The sequence below is a fragment of the Gekko japonicus genome, unplaced genomic scaffold (assembly GCF_001447785.1).
Source record: "Gekko japonicus isolate JY-2015 unplaced genomic scaffold, Gekko_japonicus_V1.1 scaffold4574, whole genome shotgun sequence".
Taxonomy (NCBI): domain Eukaryota; kingdom Metazoa; phylum Chordata; class Lepidosauria; order Squamata; family Gekkonidae; genus Gekko; species Gekko japonicus.
The window spans coordinates 9,284-25,350 of NW_015170409.1; the positions used below are offsets into that span (position 1 = coordinate 9,284).

Below are 16,067 nucleotides of genomic sequence, written 5' to 3' on the forward strand. Positions count from 1 at the left end.
TGAGCGGTCGGGTTAGAACGGATAAAAGGAAGTCCTTCTTCACCCAAAGAGTGATTCACACACGGAATTCACTGCCACAGGAGGGCGTGGCGGCTACAAGCATGGACGGCTTTAAGAGGGAACTGGATAAACATGGAGCAGAGGTTCATCAGTGGCTATTAGCCACAAGGTATAGATAGGTACTCACAGGCTGGGGCAGTTGATGCTCTCTATTCTTGGTGCTTGGGGGGGCAACAGTGGGAGGGTTCCTAGTGTCCTGCCCCCACTGCTGGACCTCCTGATAGCACCTGGTATTTTTGGCCACTGTGTGACAGAGTATTGGACTGGATGGCCCATTGGCCTGATCCAACTTTGGCTTCTCTTATGTTCTTCTATGGAGTAGAGGTCCATCAGTCGCTATTAGCCACAAGATATAGATAGGAACTCACAGGCTGGGGCAGGTGATGCTCTGTATTCTTGGTGCTTGGGGGGGGCAACAGTGGGAGGGCTTCTAGTGTCACTGCTGGACCTCCTGATGGCACGTGGTATTTTTGGCCACTGTGTGACAGTGTTGGACTAGATGGGCCATTGGCCTGATCCAACATTGGCTTCTCTTATGTTCTTCTATGGAGCAGAGGTTCATCAGCGGCTATTAGCCACAAGGTATAGATAGGAACTCTGGATCAAGTGATGCTCTGTCTTGGTGCTTGGGGGGGGGCACAAAGTGTTGGACTGGATGGGCCATTGGCCTGATCCAAGATTGCCTTCTCTTATGTTCTTATGTGTTGGCACCCCAATTATGAAAGACTCTTCAAGCATATTATTCGGGCAAAAAATGTCCTTTTCCTCCAAATGTTTGGTGGATCGAATTATCAAATACTTTGTGGACTTTGCTTCTTGTTAATGCTTGTGGCTCTGTTTAATTTCAACCCATTGGTTCTGGTCTGACCTTCTGGGGCAACAGGAAACAACTCCAGACCATCCTTGCGGATGGTGGTCCTATCCCCTCTCAGTCGTCTCCTCTCCAGGCTGAACACACCCAGCTCCTTCAGCCTCTCCTCAGAGGACTTGGTCTCCAGACCTCTCACCATCTTTGTTGCCCTCCTCCGGACATGTCCCAGCTTGTCTATATCCTTCTTAAACTGTGGTGCCCAAAACTGAACACAATAAGCAGACCAGAGTAAAGCGTACACCATCATAAGAACATAAGAGAGACGCCAATGTTGGATCAGGCCAAAGGCCCATCCAGTCCAACACTCTGTGTCACACCATCACTTCATGTTGTCTTCTTGGAACATAGTTCCTAAGTATGTACTGGGCTGCGGGGAGAGGTTACGTAAACCTTCCCTGGTGCATCGTTTCTGCAACCTGAAATGTCCCCCAGGCAATTGCTTTGTCTATCCCGGGGCAGTTTCAGGTCAGGAAGAGAGCAGAAGGCCTTGAGAGCCAGTTTGGTGTTGTGGTTAAGTGCGCAGACTCTAATCTGGGAGAACCGGGTTTGATTCCCCACTCCTCCACTTGCACCCGGCTGGATGACCTTGGGCAAGACGTGGTTCTGATAAGAGCTGTTCTTGAAAAAGAGCAGTCTCTGCGAAGAGCTCTCTCAGCCCCACCTGCCTCACAGGGTGTCTGTGGTGGGGAAGGGAAAGGAGTTTGTAAGCCGCTCTGAGACACCTTTGGGGAGTGAAGGGCGGGATATAAATCCAATCTCTTCTTCTTCTTCAAGTGCCGTCAAGTTGCTTCCAACTTATGGGGACCTTAAAAATTAATGACCTCCGAAACCTCCTGTTGTTGACAGTCTTGCTCAGGTCTTGCAAATGGAGGGCCTTTGCGGCTTCCTCGACAAAGTCAATCCGTCTCATGTCGGGTCTTCCTCTTTTCCCGCTGCCTTCCAGTCTGGTGTAGTGCTTAGGAGCGCGGACTCCGATCTGGGAGAGCCGGGTTTGATTCCCCACTCCTCCACTTGCAGCTGCTGGATGACCTTGGGCAAGCCGTAGTTCTGATAAGAGCTGTTCTTTTTTTAAAAAAAAAAAAAGAGCAGTTTTCTGTCAGAGGTCTCTCAGCCCCGCCTACCTCACAGGGCGTCTGTTGTGGGGAGGGGAAGGGAAAGGAGTTTGTAAGCCGCCCTGAGACCCCTTTGGGTAGTGAAGGGCGAGGTATAAATCTAATCTCCTCCTCTTCTTCTTTTACCTCACAGGGTGTCTGTTGTGGGGAGGGAAAGGGAAAGGAGTTTGTAAGCCGCTCTGAGACTCCTTTGGGTAGTGAAGAGCGAGGTATAAATCTAATCTCCTCCTCCTCTTCTTTTACCTCACAGGGTGTCTGTTGTGGGGAGGGGAAGGGAAAGGAGTTTGTAAGCCACTCTGAGACTCCTTTGGGGAGTGAAGGGCGGGGTATAAATCCAATCTCTTCTTCTTCTTCTTTTACTTCACATGGTGTCTGTTGTGGGGAGGGGAAGGGAAAGGAGTTTGTAAGCCACTCTGAGACTCCTTTGGGGAGTGAAGGGCGGGGTATAAATCCAATATCTTCTCCTTCTTCTTTTACCTCACAGGGTGTCTGTTGTGGGGAGGGGAAGGGAAAGGAGTCTGTAAGCCACTCTGAGACACCTTTGGGGAGTGAAGGGCGGGGTATAAATCCAATCTCTTCTTCTTCTTTTACCTCGCAGGGTGCCTGTTGTGGGGAGGGGAAGGGAAAGGAGTTTGTGAGCTGCTCTGAGACACCTTCGGGTAGTGAAGGGCGGGGTATAAATCCGATCTCTTCTTCTCTTCTTCTTTCAGTGGACTCAATGGGCAGGACTAAATAGGACTTTAAGTAGACTGTATATAAAACATACATTTGCATCATTTAGGCCAAGTTACATTCAGGAAGAATTCTTGGGAGGAAACTGGGAGAGTAAGCCTTGAGGAAGAGACACTTGCCTCTTGACTTTTTCCCAGCAACAGTTGTGGCACACCGATTCAGTGTGGCATCACCGGGTTCTTTTGGACTCAGGTCTGTCGTGGTGACGTGCCGCTGGGCCTGACGGTGAACCTTGGGAAAACCACACACAAGGTGTCTGCTAACCCAGCTTGCCTGCCCCGTGCACCGTAAGTCTCAACTATCTTTGATCTAAAAGAATCCAGTTTTGCGAGGCTTTCTTCTCCTGGCCCTGGAGGTGATTCATTCACACTTTACCACAACTGACTGTCCAGGCGTGTGGCTTCTTACATACCTGTCTCACGATGCAGTCATGTAAGGTGCCGCCAGACAGAGTAAGCCAACGGACGCTTCTACTCCGACTCCCCTTCCGGAGAAAATAATTAGTTGTGTACGAACGTCATGCTTTGCCACAAGGGAAGATTCCGTGGAGGGAGGCCGCAGCCTCCTTTGACCAGTGCCACCAAAGCACGCTATCTTGCTTCCTCTTCTGTGGGTGACGGTGAGTTCAGAGTGCTGAATGTAGAAGAGAAGAAGAGGAGATTGGATTCATATCCCGCCCTTCAGTACCCAGAGGAGTCTCAGAGCGGCTGACAAACGCCTTTCCCTTCCCCTCCCCACAACAGACACCCTGTGAGGTAGGCGGGGCTGAGAGAGCTCTGACAGAAACTGCTCTTTTCCGAGAACAGCTCTGACAGAACTACAGCTTGCCCAAGGTCATCCAGCAGGTGCAAGTGGAGGAGTGGGGAATCAAACCCAGTTCTCCCAGATTAGAGTCCGCGCATTTAACCATGACACCGAAGAAGAAGATATTAGACTTATACCCCGCCTTTCACTACCTGAAGGAGTCCCAGAGCGGCTTACAAACTCCTTTCGCTTCCCCTCCCCACAACAGACACCCTGGGAGACAGGTGGGGCTGAGAGAGCTCTGACAGAAACAGCTCTTTTCCAAGAACAGCTCTGACAGAACTATGGCTTGCCCAAGGTCATCCAGCCAGGTGCAAGCGGAGGAGTGGGGAATCAAACCCGGTTCTCCCAGATTAGAGTCCGCGCACTTAACCACGACACCGAAGAAGAAGATATTAGACTTCTACCCCGCCCTTCACAACCTGAAGGAGTCTCAGAGCGGCTGACAAACTCCTTTCCCTTCCCCTCTCCTGGGAGGTAGGTGGGTCTGAGAGAGCTCTGAGAGAACTGCTGTTTCAAGGACAGCTCTTATCAGAACTATGGCTTGCCCAAGGTCATCCAGCCAGGTGCAAGTGGAGGAGTGGGGAATCAAACCTGGTTCTCCCAGATTAGAGTCCGCACACTTAACCACGGCACCAAACTGGCTCTGTAGGCTTAGAGAGAACACTCAATCCGGTATCTGTTTGTTTGCAAGTGTCGAGGCGGAGGACGAACAGTGAGTGGAGGTGCACTAATCAGTGTGGTGTAGTGGTTAAGTGTAAAAGTTGAGCCCAGAGGCACCTGTTATGTCCAAGAAAGCTTTATTCTGGGTGTAAGCTTTCGTGTGTATGCAGTCTTCTTCCGAGTGTCATACTATCTATGAAACTCAGGTTTGGATCCCTACTCGTGCCATGGAAGCTCAGTAGTAGACCTTGGGCCAGCCACACTCTCTCAGCCTCACCTACCTCGCAGGGTGGTTGTGTGGATAGAATGGGGGAAAGGAGGACAATGTAAGCCGCTTTGGGTCCTCATTGCAGAGAAATGAGTACAAATTGAATAGAAAAGAGCAAGAGTCCAGTAGCACCTTAAAGACGAGCCAGATTGGTGGCAGGGGATGAGCTTTCCTGAGTCACTGTTCACTTCCTCAGATACAGCGACTCGTGAAAGCTACCTTGCCGCAACTGTTGTTAGTCTTTAAGGTGCTCCTGGACTCTTGCTCCTTTCTACACTGCTACTCATCTTTATCTGTCTCTGGAAGGCGCCACAGTTAGCCATACGGAATGGGAATCCTTCAACCTTGTGATATAAGGACAGATGGACTCCCATTCTAGCTGTACCTGAAGAAGTGAGCAGGGACTCAGGAAAGCTCCTCCCCTGCCACAAATGTTGTTAGTCTTGAAGATGCTCCTGGACTCTTGCTCTTTTCTCCTGCTGCAGACAGACTCACACAGCTCCCCATCTTGGTCTATCTCCACTGAATGCATCAGATTTAGCCGTGCAGAATGGGAATCCATCAACCTTGTGATACAAGGACTGATGGGCTCTCATTCTAGCTGTATCTGAGGAAGTGAGCCGTGACTCACAAAAGCTCCTCCCCTGCCACAGATTTGGTTAGTTTTTCAGGTGCTCCTGGACTCTTGCTCTTTTCTCCTCCTGCATGCAGACTAACAGCGCTGCCCATCTTGATCTACAAGTTAAATAAACAAACCTGTATTGTTCTGACTTGCCAGCGGGGGTCTCATCCAGTGTTCCCTCTAAGCTGAGTTAAGTGTGAGGTAGCTCACTGTTTTTTTAGCCTCCGGCTCACACATTTCTGTTTTAGCTCCAGAAGGGAGGGCTCCAGAGCAAACTGATTTCTGCAGCCGCCAAATCGCTCGCTCACAACTTTAATGCCGGCAGCTCACAAACTAGAATTTTTGCTCACAGGACTCTGCAGTTTAGCGGGAGCGTTGCTCCCATCCTGCCTGTCTAAAGGTCAAAATCAGTGCGTTCCCTAGTGCTTTCCCATTGTCAGGACATGGTGCGCGTGGTGTGACTCATGAGCGTTTTGTTTAAAGGATTCCTTTGTGAGTCTTCTTCGGCAACCCTTCCGAGGCCCCGCCATGCTCGGCGCATGAAAGCTGAGGGCTTTATGGGCCCTGTCCCTCATACCTGCCTCTTGTCGAACTCATGTGAGTTACGCCATCGCTTCACCTCTGCACTTAAGGAGCCAGTGAGCTGGCCGAGGGCGTTCCCCGGGCGATGCTGGAAAATGCCTATCATTTGGGGAGAGTTCATTCCTTATTTAGAACCAGCACACCGTTCCCTTTGTAGCGTCACGTCCACGTGCGTCCTGCGTTTGAAAAACAAACATGCCCCGCGTCATCTTGAAATGCAAACATGCCCCGCGTCATCTTGAAATGGGCCCAGCCTTTCGTAGTGTAAAGAAACCAGAAACTGTAGGGCGTGTGGAAATGTTTTTAAAGCTTGAAAAGGACAGAACAGCAAATCCCAAGATTGGGCGGTCTTTGGCCGGCAAGCCGCGCGCGTTGAGACGATTTCCCCCTGTGTCAGCGATTAAAGTCCGGCGTTCCTTCAGACAACTTTGTCACGGGTTCCTCTGAAAGGGTTCTTTGATTCCGCAGAGTAACTTGCCCGGGCAAGTGTCTGGCAGGAGCGGGTGTGTCCTTCGGAGCCGCTGTTAGAAATTTTCATTAGAGATGCGCGGGGAGGTAACGAAACCTCTCAGAGCGTTGATCTCAATCGGCAAGCGCGCTTTGTTGTTCTGCCGTGAAACGCACGATGTTGTGGATGTCGCTGGAGGCTAGCGTTCTCATGCCTCTGACGCCTGAGTTTTCCGGAGACTAAGGGCTGCTCGTGTGTAATGTCTTTTCTGGCATGTCAGCTGGAGGCTTTCCCGTGTGGAGGGGAACTGTAGTACACGCTGACTTCTGGGCAGTCTGCGCACTTCCCAGTTCCGAAGGCTTAAAAGTGTTTGGGTAGATGTTCTGCTGGCTCTTGTGTTTTGCGCATGGTTTTTGTGTGTGGCTCAAGTGGTTAAGACGCTGAACTGCAGGCTGTGGAAGGTCGGTAGTTCAGCAGTTCAAGACCCGGGTGCCGCAAGACGGGGTGAGCTCCCGTCTCTAGTTCCAGCTCCTGCCAACCTAGCAGTTCGAAAGCAAGAAATTGCAAGTAGATAAATAGGTACCACTTCGGTGGGAAGGTAACAGCGTTCCGTGCGCCTTGGCGTTTAGTCATGCCGGCCACATGACCACGGAAACGTCTTCGGACAGCGCTGGCTCTTCGGCTTTGAAACGGAGATGAGCACCGCAACCCTAGAGTCGGATTCGACTGGCTTTCGAGCAAGGGAACCTTTACCTTTACCTTTGTGTGTGTGTGTGGGAATAGATGCGAAGGCACTGGAATTTGGGCGCAGGACAGCGGGTCGGCTAAGCGAATGCTCTCCCGGACTGGGTTTTGTGTTTTACCTCTCCTCTCTCGCTCTCTCCCCCTCTGCAGACTTCGTATTCCGAGCGCCCATCACGCTAAGCAAACCTGGCGAGCTCCACGAGGAATACCGAAGCCAGCTGCGGAAGGTAGGCCGTTGCGTCTGGTATGAAATCGGCGGCACTCTTAATGTTTAAGGCCGTTGCTAGCGGCAACTAGTATGTGTCAGCCGGCAAGCATCCGGCTCCACGCGGAAGACAGTGTGCCGTCAGTGTTCTCCACATCACCGCACTGAGTAACACGCCGGAGAACCAGCGGGGTGCACGTGTCTCATGACTTAAAAACGAGAACCAGAACCTAAAAAGGTTCTGGGTCTCATTATTAAGACCGGGAACAAAAAGAGGGGGGGGACGACACGACGACTTAACCCTGAAACCTGGGAACCAGAGCCTAAAACGGTTAGTCAAACAGAAGAGAGGGCCAGCAATAAAAACCTATAATGTTTATAATATAAAAAGATGCATGTATTTATTAGCAAAGAATTAAAGAACATATAAGGGCCCAATCACACCTCGTGTAAATATGCCAAAATCTTACACACGAGGGCCAGTGGACTTGACCTGACGTGTTTCGGCCTGTATAGGTCTTCTTCAGAGGTCAAACAGAGAAGAAGAAGAAGACGAAAAAGAAGAAAAAAGATTGGATTTATACCCCGCCCTTAACTACCCAAAGGAGTCTCAGAGCAGCTTACAGTCTCCTTTTCCCTTCCCCTCCCCACAACAGACACCCTGTGAGCAATGCTCCCTCTAAGCTGTGGAGTCTTGTGAGCAAAAATTCTGCTTTGTGAGCTACTGGCATGAAAGTCCCGAGCAAGCGATTTGGCTACTGCAGGCACTAGTTTGCTTTGGAGCCCTCCTTCCTGAGCGAAGACAAAATGTGAGCTGGCGGCTCAAAAACTGTGAGCTAGCTCACACAAACTCCTTCCCCTTCCCCTCCCCACAACAGACACCCCGTGAGGTCGATGGGGCTGAGAGAGCTCTTGACAGAAACAGCTTTTTTTTTCAAGAACAGCTCTCGTCAGAAATACGGCTTGCCCAAGGTCATCCAGCCAGGTGTAAGTGGAGGAGTGGGGAATCAAACCTGGTCCTCCCAGATTAGAGCCCGCGCACTTAACCATGACACCAAACTGGTTCTGTTGCCTAGTGGTTTCACCTTGGAACAATTCCCCCCCCCCAGTCCATCTTGTATCCATGTGGCATAATCGTATGATTGTATTGTATTATGATATAAGCCAATTTGTTCTTCTTTGCGTTTGACCTCTGAAGAAGACCTATACAGGCCGAGATGCGTCAGGTCAAGTCCACTGGCCCTTGTGTGGAAGATCCTGGCATTTTTACATGAGGTGTGATTGCGCCTTTATTTTTTTTTTAATTCTTTGCTGATAAATACATGTATGTTTTTATCTTATAAACATTAAGTTTTTATTGTTGGCCCTATATTATAAACATTACGTTTTTATTGTTCGACTTAATTTTTGAGGTTCTGGTTCTCATTTTTAAGACTCCCTTTTTCTACCTTCGGTATCCGGGCCTTCTCCGAATCGCGTTTTCGTTCTCCATTTACAAGTCAGAAAGGAACGCGGAACTCCCGACTCCTAAGCATCGAGGCCTTTATAAAGGTGATGGGGGAGGTATAGCAGAATTCGTAACGGTGTTTAAATTGTCGAGCCTCTCCTATCTAGAGGGGCACGAAGCACATATTCTCCTCCCTTGTCTTAAAGTGGCTAATTAGGATGGAAAGAGAGCTTCCCACAGAAAGGAGAGCTTTTTCTCCTACAGACCCATTGTCTGTGGACTGGATCTGAACTGGTAAGAGAAAGCGGAGCGCTTACATAAGGCACCGTGCGGCATTTTCCTAACTTATTGGAAAGGATGATAGCCTAGAGCTTTAGGGAAACTGGGATTTAACATGTAAAATGTTACAGAAACCAAGAGCCAGTTTGGTGTAGTAGTTAAGCGCGCGGACTCTAATCTGGGAGAACCGGGTTTGATTCCCCACTCCTCCACTTGCAGCTGCTGGATGACCTTGGTCAAGCCATAGTTCTGACAAGAGCTGTCCTTGAAAAAGAGCCGTTTCTGTCAGAGCTCTCTCAGCCCCACCGACCTCACAGGGTATCTGTTGTGGGGAGGGGAAGGGAAAGGAGTTTGTAAGCCGCTCTGAGACTCCTTCGGGTAGTGAAGGGTGGGGTATAAATCCAATCTCCTCCTCCTCTTTTTTTTTTTCCGACCAGTGGTCTGAATTCAGTACAGGGTAGCTTCGCGTATGATGCCAGTAAGCCTTTACAAAAGAAGGTTTAGAAATGAATCCCTGTGTGTTTTCCCCTCTTTGCACTGCAGCAGGAGGTTTGCGATGCCGTAGTTTCCTAAGATGACTTTTGATTCTTTCCGTTGCATCAAATATGCGGGTAAATGCTTAAGGTTCCTGGAACTCTCAACCGTGCCACGTGTACGGTCTGGAGAGGGTTTTTTTCTTTTGGTCCACTTCCTGTTTGGCCCGCTGGCCGGGCTCTCTTCCTCTTTAAACTTCGCTGGCAGATCCAAGATACGCATTCCCTCCTTCCCAGTGTGTACACACCCTTTCCGAACGACTTCTGGCGTTGGGGGGGATGGAGCAGAGCTTGGGGAAACTCCTAAAATTCACTCCAAAAAGAACAGATTTTCAGTCTCTAAATTCTTCTGTGGGTCACTGCCAGGCCGTGTGGTTAAGTGTTAAAAAGCTGCTGCTAAAATAATTACTTACAGCTGACTCATGCAAAGGTTCCAGAAATGGCAGATAAATTGTGCGGTTGCTTCACTACTAATAACAGCAGGGGCTGTGGCTTAGTAGTAGAGCATCTTGATGTCTTGCTGGTTCACCATCCTGCAATTAAAGGATAAGAACATAAGAGAAGAAGAAGAGAAGAGATTGGATTTCTACCCCGCCCTTCACTACCCAAAGGGGTCTCAGAGCGGCTTACAAACTCCTTTCCCTTCCCCTCCCCACAACAGACAGCCTGTGAGGTGGGTGGGGCTGAGAGAGCCCTGACACAAACTGCTCTTTTTCAAGAACAGCTGTGCCAGAGCTTGTGACTGACCCAAGATCACATCAGCAGGTGCAAGTGGAGGAGTGGGGGAATCAAACCCAGTTCTCCCAGATTCGAGTCCGCACACTTAACCACTGCACCAAACTGGCCAATGTTGTATTAGGCGAGTGGCCCATCCAGTCCAACACTCTGTCACACGGTGGCCAAAAAATACCAGGTGCCCTCAGGAGGTCCAGCAGTGGGGCCAGGACACTAAAAGCCCCTCCCACTGTTGCCCCCCCCCCAAGCACCAAGAAGACACAGCATCCCTTGCCCCCGACATAAGCACATAAGAGAAAAGCCATGTTGGATCAGGCCAAAGGCCCATCCAGCCCAACACTCCGTGTCACACAGTGGCCAAAAACACCAGGGGCCATCAGGAGGTCCACCAGCAGGGCCAGAACTCCAGAAGCCCTCCCACTCTCCCCACCCCCCCCCACCTGCCTCAAATCTCCAGGATCTGGAAAGAGCTCTCAGCTTGAGAGCTGCTGCCACTCTGAGTCGGTGTTCCTAAGCTAAATTGTCCAGACATCTTACTTGCGATAAGACAGCTTCCTATGTTGGCTATCATGGCTCGTGTTGCTAATAGTATTCAGAGGGTCAGTATGGTGTAGTGGTTAGAGTTCCCTAACCTGGATTGCTCAGGGTAGCCCGATCCTGTCAGATCTCGGAAGCTAAGCAGTGTCGGCCCGGGCCAGTATTTGGAAGGGCGGCCTCCAAGGAATACCAGGGCTGCGATCAATGCTCCCTTTAAGTTGTGGAGTCTTGTGAGCAAAAATCCTACTTTGTGAGCTACTGGCATTCAAGTTGTGAGCGAGCGATTTGACTGCTGCATAAATTAGTTTGTGCTGGAGCCCTCCTTCCTAAGAAATGTGTGAGTCGGAGGTTAAAAAGCTGTGAGCCAGCTCACACTAGCTCAGCTTAGAGGGAACACTGGCTGCAGTGCAGAGGCAGGCAATGGCGAAACCACCTCTGAAACATCTCTTGCCTTAAAAAACAAGTCTAGCTCGCCACCTAGTGGTGTGTAACGCTAAAAGCGCTAGAACTCCTGGCTGCCAGGCCATCTTAGGATCTCCTGTCTATTCTACACACAATCCCATACGATAATTATTATTAATCACCTAGTTCAACCGTACAGCTAATGCTACAGAAAGTAATCCTAGTTGAGTCACACAGTGGTTTGACGACTTGTCCTCTTTCCGTATTAGGATTGTGCAAGAAACCATTCAGGAAAATACTGGGCTGGGGGGGGGGGTATGTAGCTTTCTCAGTCACCTTGTACACTGATTGACAGCTGGCCAGCACTGTGTTGCGATCACGGGAGGTGGTAGTTCCGCTCTATTCTGCTATGGTCAGGCCTCACCTGGAGTCCTGTGTCCAGTTTTGGGCGCCACATTTTAGGAAGGATGTTGACCAGCTCGCGCGTGTCCAGAAGAGGGCAACCAGGATGGTGAGAGGGTTGGAATCCAAGTCTTATGAGGAAAGGCTGAAAGAGTTGGGTCTGTTTAGCCTGGGAGAGAGAAGGCTTAGAGGGGACATGATGGCAGTCTTCAAGTATCTGAAGGGCTGTCATGTAGAAGATGGAGCGGATCTATTCTCTCTTGCTTCGGATTGCAAGACTAGATCCAATGGGTGGAAATGACAAGGGAGTCCTTACCGGCTAAATATCAGGAGAGACTTCCTGACTATAAGAGTGGTTAAGCAGTGGAACGGACTGCCTCGGGAGGTGGTGGATGCTCCTTGGCTGGACGTTTTCAAGCGGAGGCTGGACGACCATCTTTTGGGTGTGTCGTAGGGTCCTATTTCGGCTGTGCTCCTGCAGAGTGCAGGGGGTTGGACTGGATGACCTGCAAGGTCCCTTCCAACTCTAACATTCTATGATTCCATGATTTACTGGTGTGCTGGGGCAGATTTCCAAGCAGCCGTTCTGAATGTTTGCAGCTAAGAATTTGCCTGTATGGGCTTATCTGGAGAGTCAGCTTGGCGTAGCAGTGGAGAGCGGCAGTCTCTAATCCAGAGAACCAGGTCCGATTCCTCACTATTCCCCCCCCGTGAAGCCTGCTGGGTGACCTTGGGCCAGTCACAAGTTCTCTCAGAGTTCTCTCAGCCCCACCTGCCTCATGAGGTCCCTGTTGCGGGGAGAGGAAGGGAAGGTGATTGTAAGCCGCTTTGAGACTCCGTCGGGTAGAGAACAGCAGGGTCTATAAAAGCTAGTCTCTTTCTGCTCCTGCTTCGGTTTTCCTTTGCTAAAGTCTTATCAGAGGGCCCCGTCATCTTTTGCTGCCTTTCCTCGCACAAAGGGGGCTGAGGCCTCCACTTGAGCTGCTCCCTGCTGGGAGGATGTTTTTTTTCCTCCCTGTCGATCCTCAGCCCTTACCAAACAAGGGAGCTTAACCATTGCTAATGATCTAGAACAGGGGTGTCAGACATGCTGCCCGGGGGCCGGATCAGGCTCCCAGAAGGATTCTATCAGGCCCGCAGTGGAACTGGCTGTCTTCTGCTGCTTCTTCCAGTTCTGCTGCTGCTGCGTCATCGTAGGTTTGCAGCTTACAGATACAGACCTGAACGGTACACTCAAGATTGCAGCAGCACAGACATTTTGATGCAATAATTCAGAGCAAGAGGTGTCCGTTATCAGTCACTGCTAAATAAACAAAATATTGCAAGAGTGCTGATGTTTTAACCATGTTTTTATTCTAAGGGGGGGGGGAAGCCCTTTGTGTTTGTGTCCTTTACAAAGTGTGTATCTCCGCTACCTAGTGTTACATTTCATGACACACGTGGCCGGGCCCGACAAGGCCTCTCATTTATGCCAGACCAGGCCCTCATAAGAAATGAGTTCGACACCCCTGCCATAGGGTTTTTAAAGCAAGAGCCATCGAAGGAATTAAGGCCCACCAAGACGAGAGCAAATAATTACAAAACCCCTTAAAGTGGGGGGTAAAGCCCCCTAGTTACATGATCCACAAGAAGGATATATATATACAGGGGTCATTTCGTAGGCACCCCTGTATGTATATATATATTTAAACCCCCTTATCTGTTTGCATGTATAACCGCCTCCACTGTCGCTCGTTCCTAGCTGAGAGATGAAAAGTTGCAGGAGGAGAGAACCCCAGAGGATTTTATCCACAAGCTGATTTTTGAGGACGCCGAAGTGGGGAGGAGAAAAACAGAAGATCCAAAGAAGGAGGAGCCTTCAGGAGTGAAGATGACACAGGAGCATGTGAGTGACTCATGGCTGCGCTGTGCGCGTTTTGGCCAAGGAAGTGTTTATGTTTGTGTGTGTGGGTGTGGTTTCTCCTCCCTCCAGAATGCATTCTTGCCTCAGTTCAAATCATTAGGGGATGCAGGAGAAAGAGTTGCTTTAAAGAGGTGGTAATAGTCTTGTTGGACATGGTAAGATCTGTGCAGATCCTACCTACGAGGCTGCCTTTCCCCCCTGTGAGCACCGGAGGGCACCGAGGCCCTGGCCCCCGCCTGGTGGAATGAGCTGCCGTGTGAGATCAGGGCCCTGAGGGACTTATCGCAGTTCCACAGGGTCTGCAAGACGGAGCTCTTCCACCGGGCATCTGGTTGAGGCAACGGATGTCTCCTCTCCCCCCCCCCAAGCTTCCATCACTGGCCTGATTTAATTAGTCATCTGATTGTTGTATGGTTACATGGCATTTTATGACAATCAAGTGTAAACTGTTATTTTAATTATTTTAAGTGTGTTATTCAATTATTGTTCACCACCCTGAAGCCCACTTGGGAAAGGCAGTATATAAATCTAATAAAATGCATACATAAATGAATAAAATAAATGAGACTGTCTGATCCAAGGCATATCCGACCGCAGTGCCTGTTCAGCACTGCTCTGGCCACGGGTACGGGAATCTTCTGGGGTGAGACAGGTACTGCGTCTCCACTGGGACAGGCCTGATCTTGTATTAGAAAGCCAGCTTCGTGGGCCAGTCCAGCACACAATAAGGGCCGTGGCTCAGGGGCGGAGCATCTGCATGGCGTGCAGAAGTTCCCAGGTTCAGTCCCCGGCATCTCCAGTTAAAAGGACCAGGAAGGAGGTGATGTGAAAGATCTCCGCCTGAGACCCTGGAGAGCCATGGAGAGGGGCCGTGGCTCAGGGGCGGAGCGTCTGCATGGCATGCAGGAGGTCCCAGGTTCAATCCCTGGCATTTCCAGTTAAAAGGACCAGGAAGGAGGTGATGTGAAAGACCTCCGCCTGAGACCCTAGAGAGCCATGGAGAGCAGTTGTGGCTCAGTGGCAGAGCCTCTGCTTGGCATGCAGGAGGTCCCAGGTTCAATCCCCGGCATCTCCAGTTAAAAGGACCAGGCAGGAGGTGATGGGAAAGACCTCAGTGGCAGAGTCTCTGCTTGGCATGCAGAAGGTCACAGGTCCAATCCCCGGCATCTCCAGCTAAAAGGACCAGGCAGGGGGTGATGGGAAAGACCTCCGCCTGACCCTGGAGAGCCATGGGGAGAGGCTGTGGCTCAGTGGCAGAGCATCTGCTTGGCATGCAGGCGGTCTCAGGTTCAATCCCCGGCATCTCCATTTGAACCGACCAGGTTGTAGGTGATGTGCTAGACCTGAGTCCCTGGAGAACTGCTGCCGGTCTGAGCGGACAATATTGACCTCAACGGATTAATGTTCTGATTCAGTACGGGGCAGCTTCATGTGTTCAGTAAAGCCTTTCATCCATTTGGATGAAGGCGAAGGGGAAAGCTAAGGGGACTGCAACAAGATTCCTAATCCCAGTCCTGTTCTAACTAGGGATTGGGAATCCTGTTTTAGTTAGACCGTTGTCAACATGCTTGAAGGACAACAGGCTAGGTAAAGGGGACGGTGGGGAAAGAACCCAGATTGGCCCTGAATGCACTCAGATGTCAGTGCTTTCAGAGGAACGTGGACCATGATCGTTTCTGGAAAAACCCAAGGAACAGCCTTAAATTCTAGACCAGGGGTGTCAAACATGCCGACCGGGGGCCGGATCAGGCCCCCGGAGGGCTCCCCACCAGGCCCGCAGTGGAACTGGCCCTCTCCTGCTTCCAGTTCTGCTGCTGCTGCTGCATCATTGCTTGCTTCGCCAGACTCTCTTAATCACTCAGCTGTTTCATGTTTTAACCTGGGTCCTAGACTCTGAGCGCATGAGATTTCTGCAGTGAATGGCAATAAATCAAGAGTAGGTTTGCAGCCTACAGATAACACACCTGAACGGCACACTCAGGATTGCAACAGCACAGACATTTTGATGGAATAATTCAGAGCAAGAGAGGTGTCAGTTATCAGACACTGTTAAATAAACAAAATATTGAGGAGTGCTAATATTTTAAGCTTGTTTTTTATTTTAAGTTTTTTTTAAAAAAAACCCATTTGTGTTTGTATCCTTTATAAAGTTTATATCTCCGCTACCTGGCATCACATTTTATGACATGCCCGGCCCGGCCCGACAAGGTCTCATTTATGTCAGATCCTGCCCTCGTAACAAATGAGTTCGACACCCCTGTTCTAGACTCTTAGTCCCACGTGCATTTTCCTTGGAAATAAGCCCCATCCGTTTCATTAGGATATGCTTTCAAATGTGTGTGTTTCTAGAGTCTCAGTACCTGGATGCGTCTGCACAATCCCTTATTGGGCAGAGTTTAGGAACAGAGGAGGAGGAGAAGGTTCCCGTAACCCTCAGATGAAATAAGGATCTGAGTGGGATGATCTTTAATCAGTTTGGTGTCATGGTTAAGAGCACAGACTCTAATCCGGGAGAACCGGGTTTGATTCCCCCACTCCTCCACATGCAGCTGCTGGTGTGACCTTGGGTCAATCACAAGTTCTCTCAGGAGCAGTTCTCTCAGGAGCAGTTCTCTCAGAGCTCTCTCAGCCCCACCGACCTCCCAGGGTGTCTGTTGTGGGGAGGGGAAGGAGTTTGTAAGCCGCTCTGAGACTCCGAGTGAAGGGCGGGGGGTGTAA

General features: G+C 50.2%; 1 protein-coding gene across 1 annotated transcript in view; it reads left to right on the top strand.

Moving 5' to 3' along the window:
- RNF169 (ring finger protein 169) overlaps positions 1 to 16,067 on the top strand; it is a gene marked incomplete at its 5' end in the record, with an annotated part of 26,271 nt that overhangs the window by 1,736 nt on the left and 8,468 nt on the right. Inside the window, 3 exons of the mRNA XM_015418290.1 lie at positions 7,057 to 7,133; positions 13,188 to 13,331; positions 14,932 to 14,936. Of these exons, the coding sequence (XP_015273776.1) occupies positions 7,057 to 7,133; positions 13,188 to 13,331; positions 14,932 to 14,936 (226 nt within the window). The remainder of the gene's footprint in view (positions 1 to 7,056; positions 7,134 to 13,187; positions 13,332 to 14,931; positions 14,937 to 16,067) is intronic.